Source organism: Caretta caretta, chromosome 10 (assembly GCF_965140235.1).
Source record: "Caretta caretta isolate rCarCar2 chromosome 10, rCarCar1.hap1, whole genome shotgun sequence".
Taxonomy (NCBI): domain Eukaryota; kingdom Metazoa; phylum Chordata; order Testudines; family Cheloniidae; genus Caretta; species Caretta caretta.
Genome location: NC_134215.1, coordinates 62,171,845 through 62,191,359, shown reverse-complemented (window position 1 = coordinate 62,191,359; position 19,515 = coordinate 62,171,845). Strand labels below are relative to the sequence as shown.

General features: G+C 41.3%; 1 protein-coding gene across 4 annotated transcripts in view; it reads right to left on the bottom strand.

The window, feature by feature from the left end:
• MYO5A (myosin VA) overlaps nucleotides 1-14,687 on the bottom strand; it is a 213,993-nt gene extending 199,306 nt beyond the window's left edge. For 3 of the 4 annotated variants that reach the window (XM_048866652.2, XM_075133076.1, XM_048866654.2), the window contains exon 1: nucleotides 14,588-14,683. In XM_048866652.2, the coding sequence (XP_048722609.1) occupies nucleotides 14,588-14,614 (27 nt within the window). In that variant the 5' untranslated portion in view covers nucleotides 14,615-14,683. Of the gene's footprint in view, nucleotides 1-14,587 lie in introns of all 4 variants that reach the window. The other variant, XM_075133075.1, reaches the window with a different exon arrangement.
• Nucleotides 14,688-19,515: the final 4,828 nt, after the last annotated feature.

Sequence of the window (19,515 nt, the reverse complement as noted above, 5' to 3'; positions counted from 1 at the left end):
GGAAGTCCAAGGGCAAAGGGTAAAATAATTTGTACCTTGGGGAAGTTTTAACCTAAGCTGGTAAAAGTAAGCTTAGGAGGTTTTCATGCAGGTCTCCACATCTGTACCCTAGAGTTCAGAGTGGGGAAGGAACCTTGACAGGTGGGCAGGGGTGGAATGGGATAAATTGGACTGTCATCACATTAAGCAGTTGTATATCCAGGAGGAGGAATATGGATGTGCCTCTCTCCTATGACTATGGAGGACCAGGATCAATGGCCTATTGCAAAAGGGGGGCATTTAGGGGTAATGTATATAGGGTACAGTGTATTCTGTTGGGAATGTATACAATCCTGCAGTATAACACTAGGAGGCAAAATCCTTCCAGTGTATGACCAAATTATGAACTTCTATACACTGCCACCTGGACTATGGTGCACAAATGGACCAGTGGACTTAATCATTGTAAACAATTGAACCAGCACCTACTACACCATGCCATACCAAGTAGTTGAATTGGTTTGGACAATACCAAATTTCACTGTGGATATTCAATGGACACACAATATGGACCAAAGTACACAAAGATTACAAGAGCAACTTGCTGCAAGCTCCAACAGTTGGACACACTTACAATATACACTACAGGATGGCACTGACAAAATTTTAACCTTATCAAAGGAGGAGAAGCAGTGTTTTTGGTGGTGGCCAGGATGTTGGACCATACTGCAGTGGTCAGGACTCTTGGAGTTGCTGTGGATTATCATAGCAACTGGTGTATTGTTAACTATATTTGTGTTACATTGCATACGGAAATGATCAAGGGGGGGCACAACCCCCTAGAGAACAGCCACTAATTATAACCTATAAGTAATGTAGTAAGCCCTCCCACCCAGTGTACTAGACAACCCAGACCCAACCTTCTCGGGCCCACTCTTATGGGAAGTCTGGAACACTAATTGGAATAGGTGTAGTATGCCCGTACAAGAGAAAGTGCAGGGCACGGTATTACACAAGTGGCAGTGGGTCAGATGGAGCATCGACACCTTCCACCTTGATGCCTGGCCCTCTCAGGAAGTGTGTTGCCATATGTCCTATGCTTTTCCAGGGATACCTGGGCAGGAGGATCCCAAAAGAAAAAAAGGGGTGGAGTGTTAGGATATAGATATTCTGGCCTGCCTGTACAGGCGTATACTTTAAGAATGTCAGTATATGTTTATCATTTAGCTAGTAATAGAGGTATACAAGAAAGAATCTGTGTAAGGGCCTTCTCTCACTGTGACAGTCTGAGGCCCTGTTCTTAGGCCAATGCCTTTGGCTAAGCAGCAGAGGCAGTCATAAGCTGGGAAGCGAACAGTCACATCCTCACATTCCAAACTAGTCAATATGGGGCTGTTAGGAAGGTGATCCGATCTATCACCTCCAGAGAAAGGGAAGAGCTTAGAAGATGGAAAAGGAAATTTAGTTTGATAGTTTTCTGTCTGGTAAGAACTCACTTATCAATAGACACAGCTGGGAAACCCTTATGTCTTTATAGATATAGTTGTGAAATCCTCACTTCTGTATTGTTTTGTCTTGTCATTTTAGTTCCCACTTTGCTGTTGTTTATTTGTATGGTCTCTGTCTGGTTCTGTGATTGTTTCTGTCTGCTGTATAATTAATTTTGCTGGGTGTAAACTAATTAAGATGGTGGGATTTAATTGGTTAGCTAATCATGTTACAATATGTTAGGATTGGTTAGGTAAATTTCAATAGAACGATTAGTTAAGGTATAGCTAAGAATATTACTATATAGATTAGGGGCAAACAGGAAGTAAGTTGGGATTCGAAAATAAGGAAAAAGGGACTTGGATTTAATCTTGCTGGAAGTTCACCCCAATAAACATCGAGTTGTTTGCACCTTCAGACTTTAGGTATTGTTGCTCTCTGTTCCATTCTACGCATCCGATGAAGTGGGCTGTAGCCCACAAAAGCTTATGCTCTAATAAATTTGTTAGTCTCTAAGGTGCCACAAGTACTCCTGTTCTTTTTACATGATAACTTGTGTGTTTCTAAATACACAGACATTAAAAACAACGAGGAATCCTTTGGCACCTTAGAGAGACATTATTATTTTGCAAGAATTTCTGGTGATGCTTGGTGGGAAATGGAACCCACCACACTCCATTAATACTATTAAAGGGTAATTTTTTTAATATTATGGATGAGGAATTAGATCAGGGCTAAGCAATCTTTGGCATGCGGCACGCCAGGGTAAGCCCCCTGGCAGGCCGGGCTGGTTTGTTTACCTGCCACGTCTGCAGGTTCGGCGGATTGCAGCTCCCACTGGCCACAGTTCACCGCTCCAGGCCAATGAGGGCTGCAGGAAGTGGCGCGAGCTGAGGGATGTGCCGGCTGCTGCTTCCCGCAGCTCCCATTGGCCTGGAGCAGTGAACCGTGGCCAGTGGGAGCCGCAATTGGCCAAACCTGAGGATGTGGCAGGTAAACAAACTGGCCTGACCCGCCAGGGGGCTTACCCTGGCGGGCCGTGGGCCAAAAGTTGCCGATCCCTGAATTAAATATACAAAACCAATTATTAATAGGAGCTTCATGCTTAATCCCCAGATGTGACAAAGGAAATTTACTCTCCCCCAAGATTAAGTCTGAAGCAGCAATGAATAATTTCCTTTTACTCTACAGAGCTGCTTTAAAAAAAAGCAGCTTCCAACGATGCTGCAGTTCTTCAGTTTGCATTAGGATTGCATAATACATCCTCTCAAAGCCTATTTGTGGAAAGAGAAGAAGCTTTCACAAACGGATTGCTACCTCCCAGACCGCACAGAGCTCTGCCCATGATGATGTCATTTCCTCCCTGGAACAAACTCGGTGTTAAAATAAACAGTTCTGACTTAAGAGGTCTTGGTTTAATACTCTTTCTGGTCTTCAAGCACAGGATGCAACTTCATACTTACATGTACACTAATAAAAAAAGACTAACAAATCTTGCTTGTAGGGCTTCAAATTTTCTATTAACAAGAATGGCAAAATGCTGACATATATAACAGATATAAATTGCTTACAGAAAGCTGAGACTTCTTCAGTTTAATTGGCCACAAATGTAACATCCAACCATAGAAAAAGATTACAAGAGAGAATGCATAATGAATGAATGATTTAGGACATAACCATACATGGATATACAACAGGTAATGCTATACTAAGTGCCTTTATTTTGAAGACAACAGCAATAAAGTCGACTGCTCAGAATTTTGCATAGCACTTACCCATAATGTTTTTATTACTTCTATTTTAATAATACAGCAGTCTCTTAAGCAGAAATGAAGCTAAAATATTTCCTCTTCTGTTTGCAATTAATTTTTGGCAAGAAGACAAGAACATAAGATATGTTTAGCAAATACACAATAAAAGATACCTTGCAATCTTACACATGTATTTGCTTAAATCAACATCAACAGTATTGGTTTAATCTCCCTAATAACCTCACTATTCAGAGATGCAGTGATCTTACACAGAAAAGAGCTTGAATACTAAGCATCTCTCTCTTCCTGGTCCAAGAAGCACACTGCACAATTTAAATGTCTAAATGAATGACTACCACCACTCTATAACTCAGCAGTACAACCCTGTTAGAAAACATTTTTTTCCTGAGAACGACGGGTTGTTGTTTAATTTTTAGAAAGCTCCTAAACAATATAAAGTGATTCATAGTAGTAAAATGAATGTCTTTTTAATTTAGCCAGCTAAAGGAATTTCTCCAGGCTTAAAGCAAACAAAATTTTATCACCTTTTTTTTTTAAAAAGTGAGCAAATTTTCAAATCACCTTTCACTATTACTATTTGTTTGCTATTTTACATTTATCTTATCTTGAACCATTAAAATATACTACCTAATAGTTTTTAGTCATTTTCACTTTCATAGACACAGCACACTAGTATAGTATTGTGTTTGGGTTGGAAACATTGAAAGGGGATCTTTGTTTATTTTAACTAAGGCCCTGCCCCTTCCCAGACAACTGTAGTGGCAGACCCAGAGCCAGCACTATCCCCCACTGAAACAATGGGGTTCTTGAAGTACCAAGGTCTGCTCATGCAGTTATCAATACAGAATAAGGGCCTAATGTTTCTTTTTTAAATTCATAAAAACATTTTTATTGATCTTGGGAAATAAATTATTTTTTACAAATACTACATACAGGGTGAAATTTCAACAAGCAAAGAGAGTTCTGGATCCAAAGCAAATCATTCCACAAAGACAAATGAGGTAAGTGCACACAATGAAAAGAGCCAAGTAACAAAATATGCACTAAAACAAACAACTTTGAATTGAAACAAACAAGTTACTTTCTTTACTATGCAGTTTCCCAAATACAGCTAGACGTGAAGGCATTTCAGGTACTGCTTGCAAAACCCAAAGCTGAGAAGCTCCAAAGAGAAGCTGGCAGAGTTTAAGGTCAAACACTGCGTGCAGACTCACATGATCTAAAACTGAAACTATCTACGGAAAGACCCAATATAACTGGGAGTCTTTATAACTGGGAGTCTTTTCATTTACTTTAATAGAACTGGATTGGATCCGAGGTCAGCAGCATTAGCTACTTCAAAGCTACTTCTTGAAAGGGAGGTAAGAGAAACAAGAAGTCCTAAAAAGGCAACACTAAATGCTCTGAGAAAACAAAGGTTCTATCTTAGAATATCTTTTTCTCCGCCTTTATTAATAACCTGGTCATGGGTGGTTAAAAACGACACAAACACACAAATGTTCTGAAAACACAGTCCCCGTAAAAAAAAAAAAGTTTTCTTGTTATGTGATTGTGAAGATGTACACAAGTAACTGTACAGATAAGGAAGTGTCTCAATCATACAAAAAAGGGGGAAAAAAAAAGAAAGGGTAGAAGAAAGGGGACAAAAAAAAGTTACTAATGTAAGCTCTTCATTTCAGCTTTAAACGAAAAGGAGCAGAAGACAATTTCTAACCTGCTTTGTGAATTTCCATATGTAAAAACTAATTTTTTGTGACGTTTTATAGATATTCACAAATTTGGCACAAAGAAAATTTCTAAAAACACCTGGAGCAATGCTGACATCCAACACTGAAAATGTTTTTTCTGTTGATGGAGATGAGGTCAAATGAGTTCTACATCCATGACAAAGTGTGCTCACTTGCCCTCTATTTCAAGCAAGCATAAACCTTGATTAGCTCAACTGATGTAAAATCCATCATTGCCCTTATTGACTCCTAGGGTATGTCTACACAGCGAATAAAAAAACCCTGGCTGGTCTGGGTCAGTTGCTTGGGATCACGGGCTGAAGAGCTGAAAAATCACTGTGTAACATGTTCAGGCTTGAGCTGGAGCCTGAGCTCTGGGAACCTACAAGGGTGGAAGGTCCCAGAGCCTGGGCTCCAGCCTGAGACTGAATGTCTACACTGCAATTTCTAAGCCCTGCAGCCTGACCCCAAGTCAGCTGATCCAGGCCAGCCGCAGCCATGACACAGATCTTTTATCTCTGTGTAGATGTACCCTTAAGGGCCAGCACCAGTGCAGCTACACCAATTTCTGGCACCAATTGCTGAATCAGGGCTATTCCTGAGTCTAGATAAGGCCAAAATGGAGAATCATTTCACTTGTAAGGTGTGTTATGCCTTAAATAACGTTTCCCCCACCCCCAAAGTAAAATGTCAAAGAACCAACATTTCCACAATTCATTTACAGCAGAATACTACTTCCATGTCATTGATGGATTTCTGATTGCACCAAAGATCATGTACAAAGATCATGTACACATTAAACCTCTAAAAAAACCAACCACCACACCCATCAATGGTACCCAGGAAACAGTTTTTAAACTGAATAGGGCCTCCAGAGGGAAGATAATGCCTTAAAGTAGAATTTGCAGTTGAAACCTCACTGGTGCAGAAATACAAAACATGGCATAGATCAAACATTATTCACACTTAACAAGTTATCATTTTCTTGTTTTACAGTCACTCAAACAAATCCAAAGTTGTTGTTAACTACAAAAGCATATAGTAATGTCTATACAGGTCAGAGTGTTTAAACAAACCCAACATGTGGATAAGCAAAGTAGATTTTTCAACAGAAGCGATCACAAGACGAATGGAAGCTTAACTTTGCACAGTGGAATTACCCCCATAAGATTCTGTAACTTAGTATGATAACTTGTGTCATCATAGTATTCTGGCATTGCTGCAAATAGATACGAATTTACAAACAATTGTTTCTATGGTGTGTTTTGCAGGGAAGTGGGAGCCATTGACGGTCTAAAATATGAAGATATAATTTAGAAATATGACCCAGGGTCAGCATGAGTAGATGGGGTCTGGTAAGACTTGCTTAGTTTAGGAAAATAATAGTTACTACATCCTATTTCAAGATATTAGATGTGGCCTGACCAGTGGTCTAGAATAGTATTTCATGTTGCCATGCAAGAGATCCAAGCCTGAAAGCATCGGTCTTCATTCTGCAGGTGAACTGTGCTTTGACATATCTTAAAATGTAGTAGTGTAGAACTTTGCTCAACCACCCTTCGCTGATCAGCAATCTCCATAATTTGCATATAAAAATAGTGGTCCCTCCCAACTTCCCAATGAAGATTTAAAGAGACACAGACAACATTTTCAAACAGCCATGCTGCCAGTCAATTTTTGTATCCACTAGCGTAACAAGTAACCTTTAAGACTACTGTAACTGAAAAAAAGTAGAAGAAAACACTCTTTCCACACTTCTTTTCTTTTTCTTTGTGCATTTATTTAACACCGTTTACACATAATTTCAGTCTATCTGTATAGTCAGTCTTACTACATGACATCCTGAAACTCTGTTCTTATTGTGGTCATCACTGATTATCACTACAAAAGGTTCCCCCCCTTCCCCCCACCTCCGCTCTCCTGCTGGTAATAGCTCACCTGAAGTGATCACTCTCGTTACAGTGTGTATGGTAACACCCATTGTTTCATGTTCTCTATGTGTATAAATCTCCCCACTGTATTTTCCACTGAATGCATCCGATGAAGTGAGCTGTAGCTCACAAAAGCTTATGCTCAAATAAATTTGTTAGTCTCTAAGGTGCCACAAGTACTCCTTTTCTTTTTGCAAATCAGACTAACACGGCTGCTACTCTGAAACCAGGAATTTCCTGTGCATCAGTAGGATCACAAAACACTTTATGGGAAAGATCTCCTGACCTGTGCCCTTTTGACTGAGAATCCCAAGCAGGAGAGACTCCATTGCTTCACCAGCTCTTTAGAGTCTGAGGACCTCTTTGGGAATATCATATAGATCATCCCAAACAACAGTCTTCAACCACTTGGGTTGTAGTGAAGTGAGATTAAGAATATAAAAAGATAAAATTAAAACAAAAAAGATTATATGCATAACATCTCTCTTCTTATACTTAGCAAGAGTTGTCCAGTTCACATTGTTACACTGAAGGAGCAATGACTGACATTTAAAAGACAATCTTTCTGGTCAACTTGTCCTTTTCTCGCCATCCCTGTTCCCTGTGAGACAGCCTTTTCTTGAAGGCAGTGGTCATCCTTCTTCCCCTCTTCCTTGACTTAAAGCACTGCAATATTCTTCACATTTCTTTTTTATATCCTTGCTTTACTATACCAGTCTCTCCACTGAGGAGAATATTAGTCTGTCTCATGTTTCCTTATGTCATTCACCAGTGTAAGCACTGGACTGAATTACTGTTTTTCTGTACACCTTTCATAAATTAAGAGTTCCCTTGAAGGCTGGTTCTCAAATCTGCTTTTCATATTACTCAAGTAAGTATTCGGCATTTCAAGGGCTTGGCTGTCTTTTGCTCTCACCAAATGATCATGCTTAGGCAAGTCAGTGGTCTTGGCTGGAGGTGTCTACCTGAATCCCCCTTGCTGTCTGGCTTGTAAATGAGTTTAAACAGAAAGTTCATGTAATCCTTCTAGTTCTCTTGATAACTCTACACTGTTTGAAGTATGGATTACTGACTAATACTGACACAGGTCTTTCACACAGCATCAGGAAAAAAATTTAAAATAGTGTAAACAGAACTCTCAGAGTAGTGTTATTTATGTTATCATTTGAAATACATCTGAGGGTCACCCCGTCCCAAAACCACCGAACAAGATTTAGTAATAGTCCGTCACAGTGGTGGTATAATTTACTTACCAGGTGAGACCTGGGGGGAGAGAGAGATGTTACATTGTGATAAAAGGTTATTTAATAGTAACCAAAATAATACAACTGGTTGTCAGAAAACAAACAAACCAATAACATGGATTTTATTTAAACCGAAACAAACAGAATTAGATTCCACCTACGTACAATAACATTAAATAGATGAAGGATATATATAATAAAAAAAACTTAGAATAATTTGAACATACACACACACACACTATAACTTACTACTAAGTTCACCTAACTAAATATAACCCTCTAAATAAAGAAATATATCTATATCTATCTCTGTATGCAAAGGCTATTATCTTATAGGTTGTTTATTATTATTATTATTATTTTAGTTTAAAGTCCCCCTTTTCCCAAATATCTTTCCCAATATCTAATGCCCAAGCCAGTTTTTGAGCCTCCGGCACTTCTTGTGACTTCCTGAAGAGATGGACTTGACTCCACTGATGTTGCCTACAGGGGTGCACATTAGACCAGATCCACAGGATCTGAAGGACCTTTGGCTCTCCTGTTCCGGATCTCTGGGACAACATAAATCAAAGATAGGAGACAACTGAAGTAAATGATCAAGAACAAACAGGAACGGACGCTCAAGAACACAACATCAAACATGCACTGACTTAGCTTTAAACCAAAGAGACGCTCTTCTGCACCTCAGTCTGTCCATCCACTCACTCTCAGTTTCTCTCAGTTCTGGTTTCCTTCCGCCCCTTTGGCTGCCCTCTCGCCCTCACTCTCTTTCTTTCCATTTACTCACAGACTCTCTGTTTCTCTCCGTCAAACCCTCTCGGGCTCCCCACTGCCTGCCGCTAGCCCTCTTTTCCACCAACTGTCAGTTCCCCTTCCCCAGAGGGGAGGGACCACCTCCCCTCCATAGAAAAATGACAGTGCAGTCACCCTGAACACACTCTAAATTATATATCTCCATACAGAGTTGAGTCCCTTTACCACATTAACAACAGGAATATGAGATTGTAAAACCACAAAAATTGGCAGGGTGATTCAGGTGTACTACATAAACCATTTTAACTCAATTTTTAAAAAATTGACGAGATTTCATAAGAATGGCCATACTGGGTCAGACCAATAGTCCATCTAGCCTAGTAAGGGTCCTGTCTTCCAACAGTGGCCAATTCCAGGTGCTTCAGCAGGAATGAACAGAACAGGGTGACTGAGTGATCCATCCCTGTCGACAAATCCGAGCTTCTGGCAGTTAGAGGCTTAGGAACCTCAGAGCATGGGGCTGCATCCCAGACCATCTTGGCTAATAGCCATTGAGGGACATATCCTCCATTAACTTATCTAATTATTTTTTGAACCATGTCATACTTTCGGCCTTCACAACCTCCTTTGGCAACGAGTTGCACAGGTTGACTGTGCATTGTGTGAGGACATACTTCCTTATGTTTGTTTTAAGCAGGGTGGATTTGATTTAATCAGGAAGACTCGATTTAATCATGGATTTCTACATAAAAGTGCATTCTTGTTGGTTGTTATAAACTTAAAACATATTCCTCACAATGCAGAGATAGATGTAGGTTTCATTTGTAGAAAATACACACTATACATTTTTAAGTATGTTCCTTTCGTCATCTTCGACGCAGCTTCCTCCTGAGAAGGAACACTTCTCGTGATGTTGTTTCATTTGAGCAACCAGGCCTTGCATTTCTTTGTTGCACTGTTTGCATTTTGGATGCATGCCTGTCTTACGCACAGCTAGAGGAGCTTCATTAAAATATTCCCAAACTGGGTCTCTTTTACGGCCTGCTGCCATTATAGGTTTTCCCTCCTAGTGAGAGAATGGTATGGTAGATCTCAAATCAATGAAGGCTACACTCAGAAAGACCTCAAGACTTCTGGAATAGGCTGCTCAAACAGTTTCACTTTTGTTTCTACTGCCTGTCCCTCCCATCTCACATTTATCTCTAGACTTCTTCTCCTTGTCCAGATCTATTCCGCCCCCCAATAATCTTCTATTCATTGAACTTTTTGAAACTCTGAACTTTTAGAGAGAGGTAAAGGATTGACTCTGTGTACACAAATTTGCAGAGGGAAAATAGGGTTGAGGTCTGTTATTTCTCACCTCTATTTATTTATTTAAAACCATTTTTGCTGTTAACAAGAATGTTATCTCTGGAGACACAAATTCAGAGTTTGAGAACTGCAAAACTAAGCATCTCTGATGGTATCTTCTAAACTGAGCATTGAATCCCATTGGGCAAATAGAAAGATTAATCTAAATAATCTATACAGAAGCCCCTGGAACCCCATAAGATTGGGTCCCTAATCCATGAACTATTGGAACTCATTTACAAAACTTTTTTTAAACATTACATGAATATATTATCTCATACGATAGAATTAGAATTTATAATCCCTATTCCATGATGAGTTATCTTTGAGCTATAATATATCTTAATTAAAACTATTTTTAGATAGGTTTTTTCCTCAAAAAGCATTTTATCAAAAAAAATTGATTTAAATAAAAAAAAATCTGATTTTTTATCCTCCCTGGTTTTAAGCCTGCTACCTATTAATTTCATTGGGTGACCCCTGGTTCTTGTGTTATGTGATGGCGTAAATAACAATTTCTCATTCACTTTCTCCACAACATTCATGATTTCATAGCTCTCTATCATATCTTGGCTAGGTTGACTTTTTTCTAAACTGAAGAAACCCACTCTTTTTAATCTCTCCTCATATGGAAGATGTTCCATATCCCTATTCATTTTTGTTGCCTTCCTCTATACATTTTCCAATTCTAATTTCAAGTTGACAGTGTCCCTTTCATAGCAGAATACCATAGTAAGGTCTCAAGACTTCATTGTGTATTTTCAAAATACCCTACTATAGAACATTTACTTCTTGTCTCCCAGGGAGAACAAATTACTGTTTTATAATGCCCACAAGTGTGCTACACAATTCACAGAAAACACATAAAAGACCAGGTCTGCCATGGCTCAAGTATTTCACAATCAAAACTAATCTATACATGGCTCGAGCCTCAATTTAACAAAATCAGTTCAGGAGACAATTCAGTTAAAATCAGAACAGCCCCTGGTGGGGCCATTCTTATTCCAGATTGAGTCCCTATTATCAATTTTACTTAGGTTGTTAAGTGTGTGCGGGTACATGTGTAAATATTGGGGGGGCAAGGGTTTGCTCCAATTTAACTACACTGGTTTTTAATTGATTTCTTTAAAACCAGCACTCAAACTGTATGTCTACAAAAGGCCTAAGGATGTGTTCCTACAAAGTGAATCGTGTAAGCTCCTTTTCACACTCACATAGAGTCCCACATAAGTCTTTGCTGCAGTAATGGACCTCTTAATTCACAATAATTTGCCCACACACTAAGCTATGGAACACCATACTTCATGGTTTGGTATTCTCCATACATAACTGTAATAACAAGTATGATCCTTCCACTGCACTACTGAACCTCTGACACCACATAAGTTACCTAATATTTGGTCCAGACCTAAAGTAATTCCTGTCCCAAGATACAGAGGCTATGCTAAGTCCCTGTGTATCTATGTTAAGTCTCATTCCCATTAGAAGCCCTGAGGAACTGTCCCAAGTGACTGTCCTGAATGTGCTTACCTCTAGTGGAGAGATGTGAAAAGCATATGGTTTTAAAGGTGGCAAGAACAGTTTGCTGTCGCAGCATAATGTGTATCTTCAAAGAGTGAGGGTCATTTTAGTTTATTATTTTTTAAATCCTCTATTGGGGATTATACCCAGTCCTTGTTTTATTTTATTAGGTCTTTTTCACCTCTGCCTACTAAGGTTTTAAATCCATTGTCTATGTTCATTAATCAAGAATCATGCCAATTTTACTCTGTTACTGCTATGCTAAGGAGGACACCTAAACATTTTAAACTGGGGAATGGGACAGTAACTATATGGAGAAAACTGAGGTGAGTGTGAAGGGGGAAAAAAGACATTTTCCCTTTTAATCAGTCTGAGAGGGTTTCACATTTATTAGACACCTACAAACCAGAGACAGAAGGGTACGTGTACACTGAAATAAAAGACCCGTGGCAGAGCTAACTCGAGCTTGCGGGGCTCAGGCTGAGAGGCTATAATTGTTGTGTAGATGTCAGGACTTGGGCTGGAGCCTGGACTTTGGGAGCCTAAGCCCTTGTGGGGTCCAGAGCTCTGGCTCCAGACTGAGCCCAAATGTCTATACAGCTATTTTACAGCCTCGCAGCCCAAGCCCCGTGAGCCTGAGTCAGCTGACCTGGGCCAACCATGGGTGTTTAATTACTCTGTAGATGTACCTTAAGCCTCCTAGCAGGATGTTGCCCCAGGATAATATGGCATTCAGTTCTTTGAATCAGCCTTTTATAGGTGTCTAGTGAAATTTGCAAGCCCCGCTACGAAAAGCATGAAGAGTTTGGTTTGCACTGACTATTTATCTTCAAAGCATCGCCCATTATAAGTCTGTTTGTGGGTGGATACCACAAACAAGGTGAAAGATTTTAGCCCATCTGAAAAACAAATCTGCTGTTCCATTTCATTCTCCTTCCTTAAGCAAAGAACTAGATTGATCATCAAATATGTTCAAAAGTGACTCCAGATTGATCATCAAATATGTTCAAAAGTGACCCCAGATTCAAGATTGGGCATCTTTCAAAAATACATGATTTTGCTCAACCGGAAGTTAACGACTTAATGCAGGAATCACTTGGTGAAATCCTATGGCCTGTGTTCTGCAGGAGATCAGATTAGATTATCACATTGGTCCCGGTCACCCTTAAATAAAGTAAACTAGAGCATAGATTTTACCAGGTTTTTTTTTTTTTTTTTTTTTTAAAAACATGCTCTCTCTCTCTCTCATTCTCTAATTTATTGCTAATACATAACATGTCCATTTCAACAGACCTTAATTTGCAATCTTTCCTGTCATCAAAATCTACATACTGCATTCACATTGATCTTTCCAATGCATGAACTGATGAGATACCAAATTACAGGACCTAAAAACATTAGGAGATGATGTCTGCTTGACCAGTGTACCCTACTAAAAAAAGTAGTCTACTGCCTCACCGCTGGCAGTAGTGATTCTGAATCAAATCCAAGAGTCAATATAATCTGAATGTGCAGTGTCACCAAAAAGTTGATTTTAATCAGTGGTGCTGGAGCTAGGGGTCCCGCCACACCCCCTGGCTTTAAGTAGTAATAACAAACACCAATACATGTTTTCCATCAGCAGCACTCCCACTATAGAAATTGTTTCAGCACCCCTGGTTTTAATACTAGAGGTCTTTCTACCTTGTATGTCTCAGCAGAAGGTTTTAAGGAATTGGACAACATTTTTAGAAACTATGATGATAGCTGAACACCACAGTCCAATGTAAAATAATAAATAAAAATAATTTTAAAAATAACCATGGCCACATACCTAGAGTACTGATTGTTCATCTACGCTGAAATGGTGCTATGTCTGATATGTGAAGGCTATAAGCAGAATTTACTTAAAAAATCAGCAGTATGAATCTTGGAGCCTGACTTATCGACAATGAAGAGTCAAGATGACTAATTCCTCTTCCTGTGAAATCCAGGAGGTTTATATCTCTGTCTCTTCACTCCATTAGCATAACCTAACTGTCCACTACCTCCTTATCCCTACAGAAGAACAGAAACAGAGGATGAAAATCCATGTATCTCCTAAACTGCAATTCTTTAACTAGCATGTGGAGTAAAACAAAAGCCATCTGATTATAATGAAGTCAGTGTGACATGCTGAGCCAGTAAAAATATATTAGAAGGTAATTGTTCAAGCAAACATACAATGGAGATTATGAATATTAGTCTTAAACAGAGGTGTATCCATATTGGGAAGGAACAAGGTAAGAAGTGGTGGCAGTGTGCATGATAAGGAAACGTCCACAGTGCTAGATACACCGATGCTATCCCTTCCTCTTCCTGAGTCTTTTCACTTTCAGGTCAGAAAAGGGGCACAGCAGACCAAGTGGGAAAGATGCTGCTGGAAAGGATCCTCAGCGACGGTCACCCCCAGCTCCCTCACTTCCTGGCTGCCCAGCGCTGCAGAGCCGCTGGCGGGCTGGCCAAGGGGCTGCATGAAGGACAATCGCGGCCCCCAGCCAGCCACTGAGATGGGGGGAGCCAGGAGGAAGCGGACAGCCGCGAACAGCACGAACTGTCCGCTCACCCCTTCCCCCCAGACCCCCCTCGGACCCCCCCCCCCCACTTGCCAGGGGCCGCCCCGCCTCCCTCAGCACCCGGCCCCCTCTTCCAGGGGCCTGCCGCCGCCCTTTTCATTCATTCATTCATTCCCCCGCCCGCCCCGGGCGGACGAGGAGGCGAGTGCCCGCTGCCGGGGCCTCTCTCCCCGCCACCCGCTCCCCGGCCGCAACGCGCTGGGCAGGTGCGGCCAGCCCGGTCCTTACCTTTGTGTAGAGCTCGGTGGCTGCCATCGCGCTGCCGCCCTCAGCTCCCGGGCGCGGCTCGGCGGCTCGGCGCAGCCGCTCCCTGCCCCCGGCTGGCGGCCCGGGGTGCGGCGCAGCGCGGGGCCCGCGGCGGCTGTGGAGGGGATGCTCAGAGCGCCGGCCCGGCTCGGCTCGCCATGTTGTTAGTTACCTGTCATGCGGGGATGGGGCGCGGGCTGCTCCGCTCTGTGCATTGTGGGTAGGAGGGATGGGACGGGAGCAGACAGACAGACGGCTGCAGGCTCCACAGGGACGGGGGGCCAAGCCAGGGAGCAGCCAGCTGCGGTACTGGGGAGAGGGCTGTAGCTTGAGAGGAATAAGCTGCGGTAGAAGGAAGAAGCCGGACATTCAAGCTAAAGGATGAGCAGTGGAAACAAGGAGTAATCTTGCTTTTTCTAATTTTGTCCAGGTCAGGGTCTTCCCCCCTTCCTTTATAGGGGGGAAATTGCCCCTGCCCACTGTGTGTATAACATGACCACTCTCTTAGATGTCAGTGTGCCCTCTTTCTCTACTCCCCTTCCCATCCATCCGTCAGCTGGGGGGGGGGGGGGGAAGAGATCAGAACCAGCCCCTCTGACTGCCTAACCACCAGGTTAGAAAGAGGGAGAGACTCCCTCAGTCCAACCTCGCACTCTGGAGAGGATAGGTAGACACCGCTACGACCTAGTGAGTGAAAGAAAAGGAGGACTTGTGGATTTAAGCACAAGCTTTCGTGAGCTACAGCTCACTTCATCGGATGCATTCAGTGGAAAATACAGTGGGGAGATTTATATACACAGAGAATATGAAACGATGGGTGTTATCATACACACTATAACGAGAATGATCACTTAAGGTGAGCTATTGCCAGCAGGAGGGGGGGGGGGCCTTTTGTAGGGATAATTAAAGTGGGCCATTTCCAGCAGTTGACAAGAACGTCTGAGGAACGGTGGGGGTGGGGAAACAGTTTTACTTTGTGTAATGACCCCATTGGTCAAACTGGACAGTCTGTACATAAAAGAATAAATGGACACAAATCAGACGTCAAGAATTATAACATTCAAAAACCAGTTGGAGAACACTTCAATCTCTTTGGTCAAAAAAACTTCAAATCCAGACTCCAGCGAGAAACTGCTGAATTGGAATTCATTTGCAAATTGGATACTATTAATTTAGGCTTAAATAGAGACTGGGAGTGGCTAAGTCATTATGCAAGGTAGCCTGTTTCTTCTTGTTTTTTCCTACCCCCCCCCCCCCAGATGTTCTGGTTTAACTTGGATTTAAACTTGGAGAGTGGTCAGTTTAGATGAGCTATTACCAGCAGGAGAGTGAGTTTGTGTGTGTATGGGGGTGGGGGGGATGTGAGAAAACCTTGATCTATGCAGGAAATAGCCCTACTTGATTATGTAAAGAGTTGTCACTTTGGATGGGCTAGCACCAGCAGGAGAGTGAATTTGGGTGGAGGGTGAGAAAACCTGAATTTGTGCTGGAAATGGCCCACCTGTTGATCACTTTAGATAAGCTATTACCAGCAGGACAGTGGGGTGGGAGGAGGTATTGTTTCATATTCTCTGTGTGTATATAAAGTCTGCTGCAGTTTCCACGGTAAACATCTGATGAAGTGAGCTGTAGCTCACGAAAGCTCATGCTCAAATAAATTGGTTAGTCTCTAAGGTGCCACAAGTACTCCTTTTCTTTTTGCGAATACAGACTAACACGGCTGTTCCTCTGAAACCTAAAAGTTGCAATTCTTCAACAAAAAAACTTCAAAAACAGACTCCAAGGAGAGACGGCTGAATTGGAATTAATTTGCAAACTGGATACAATTAACTTAGGCTTGAATAGAGACTGGGAGTGGATGGGTCATTACACAAAGTAAAACTATTCCCCCTCCCCCTCCGCACCACCCCCCACTGTTCCTCAGATGTTTTTGTCAACTGCTGGAAATGGCCCACCTTGATTATCACTTGATTATGGCCCAGGACCTTTGATCATCATGTGCTACTGATGTTGGAAGGGGGCCAAAAGAAGCTGAGGAATGGGGGAGGGGGGGAATTACCATATTTTATTATGCTAATTCAGCAGGAAGTTGTAGCTGTTTAGCTAAGAGTATAGTCAAAGGAATATATTCAACTCTGTCAATTTTTCTTTTTTGATTAACCATTATCATCATCCAGTTCCTAGGAAACAGGTTGCCATTATCAGCACTGGCATCTCAGGGAGAAGCTATGGATTGAAAGGGCATGAACTACCTTCTTATACCTGCCAATTAATCTTCCAGTTCAAGATTCAGGCTTTTTGGCAGAGAAGTTTACACAGCTGCTTCTCATATCTGTTCTGTGGATAAACAGAAAATGTACTTTAGGACTGTCACACACCATTCATAAGCAATAAACCTTACAAGTTAGCTTAAAATTAGACTGAAAAAAAAAAAAAAACCACGCTGTGATCATTGTCCTTTCCCTCCTAGTATTTCCTATGGGCCTCTTCTTGCCTATTTACCCTATATTCTTCACTGAATTCCTCACTCCTTTGGAGCCTGTGTCTTCCTGACCACATGACAGGAATGACCACTGCCCTCTGGTTATTCCTATTCTCTGTCACCATTGCCCACACACTTGTATCCTCTCTCTGATACTTTCATCTTTTGCTCCTTCTGGGTACATGAACTTACTGATCTTTATTTTTTAAAAGGGACCTGAATTTGCTGTCTGTGCACTTGCTCAGGTATACATCTATCTTGTTTCTTTGGGATGATCTGTACGTTAAATGCAATCCAAAATTCTACTTTCAGGAGCTTGATTGAACAGTGGATTATTGTACCAGCCATTCACAGTTGGAGCCCAGGATTCAATTGTAATTACAAATACAAAATATTTGTGTGTACCCAAAAACACACTAGTGGTTGGGCACAATTCCATCTGAACTGGGATTTCAAGATTGTTAAAGATCAGGATTTAGAGGCAGTGACAGTTTTTAGGAACAGCATGCCTGTAATATACCTAGGTGCAGTCAGTCACTTGGTTACTTAGTCAGAATTAACACAACTATGACAGGGTTCTCATATACACTATTTTATACTGGATTTCAAATCAAAGCAGAGACAATGTTGAGAAAGTTATCTTCCAGACATTTAGAATAGGAAAATACTGTAGAAGTAGAATTTTTTTCCAAAGATTAAAAAGAGCATTACCCAGTCATTTAAAGCTCTCTTGTGTATACCCATTTTGTAATCTGGTTCAACTGTTGAAGAGAAATTCTGCTCCAACTTTAGCCCTATATAATTCTCTTTGAGCCATTAGGCCCAGATCCTGGTGTGCAGGGTATCTTTCTTTGTGCCATACTATAACTTTTGGATTCTTTAGATGGCCACAGGACCACTGCAGGATAGGGGGAGTCATCCAATGGCATTGAATCAATACATGCTATAGGCATAGGTGGCACGGAATGGCTTGTCTTGTCTACCCCTGCTGATGGACTGGGCCCTTAGAGTCACTGGTAGTTTAACTTGGAACAGCTTCTCGGCTATGTCTACACTACAGACCTTACAGTGGCACAGCTGTACCAGTGCAGCTGTAAGGTCTCCTGTGTAGCTGCTCAATGCTGAAAGGAGAAAGCCCTCCTATCAGCATAATTAAACCACCCCCAATGAGCAGCAGTAGCTACATCAGTGAAAGAGTGTCTTTGTTGCTTCTGCAGAGTTGACTATGTGTTAGTCCAGGCCCACAATGTAACGAAGGTTATGTCCACACCAGCACTTTTGCTGGTAAAACTTCTGTTGGTCAGGGGTGTGAAAAAACACCCCCCTGACTTACATAAGTTTCACCGACAAAAATGCTGGTGTGGACATAGCCTACGTTACATTATGGGCCTGGACTGACACATAGTCAACTCTGCAGAAGAAACAAAAAGCAGAGGCTACATCCCTCCCCCTCTCCTTCCCAAAATATTAAACTCATCATGAATTCCAAGAATCTGTGCTATAGTCTCTAGTTGTGGGAAATAAGCAACGACAGCTTCTGTCTCATTGAGTACCCACATGCCAGTCATAGTTAAAAGCCTCTCTGACTACTAACTAGAGGATGGAGGGGGTTTTACCATAGGAGACAGGCAGTAAGAGACGTGCTTTTATATCTCTCTCTCACTCTTCAGGCAGAGATACCCATAGGATGTGTTGAGCAGTCTGTACTAAGTTTTGGGTTTCTGCGAGCTTTCAGAAAATAGACGTTTAAGCTACATCGTGGAATATCCCAGCCTTTTCAAAGCTTGTCTTGATTCTGCTATGTATGTTCTAATAGGAATTTATCACATTTTTTTATTTTAGGTACTTGGTTTCTATTTAAGCAAAAGTGCTAATAGCTGACCGTACCCCTTTGAGCTTATAGAAATACTATCCTAGAGTTCTGACCGAATCTTCACAAATCTGCTCCATTCTGAAGTGTTGGACACTATTTTCTTAATGTTCGTTTCTCTCAAATCCAGCTAAAAACAACTATAATGGGAATTCTCTTTCACAATAAAGAAGAGCCTGTATTCTAGACAGGTTAGACTTCTGCCTCCATATCATCAAACTCACTCCACGTCACCAGGATTCTCCACGGGTGGTTATTTCACAAACAGAGGAAGTGTGATGGACATCTTAGGAGTATGCAGTAGAAAGGCACAGTAATGTCTACAGCTGAACAACTACACAGGAGCAAAGTTTTAAAGGAAACACCAGTTACCTTTAGGCTACATAAAGATTTAAAACAGGCCACTAAAGCTTGTTTTTATTTGCTAAGTTATGAAATAGCGATGTATTTAAAAAACCTGGAAATAAAAAAGTTCACAAGACTCAAGTCTTTCATCCAGCTTCTAGAAAATGCATTGCAAGTCTCCATGCCACACTATTTTGCTACCGGAGTTAAAAA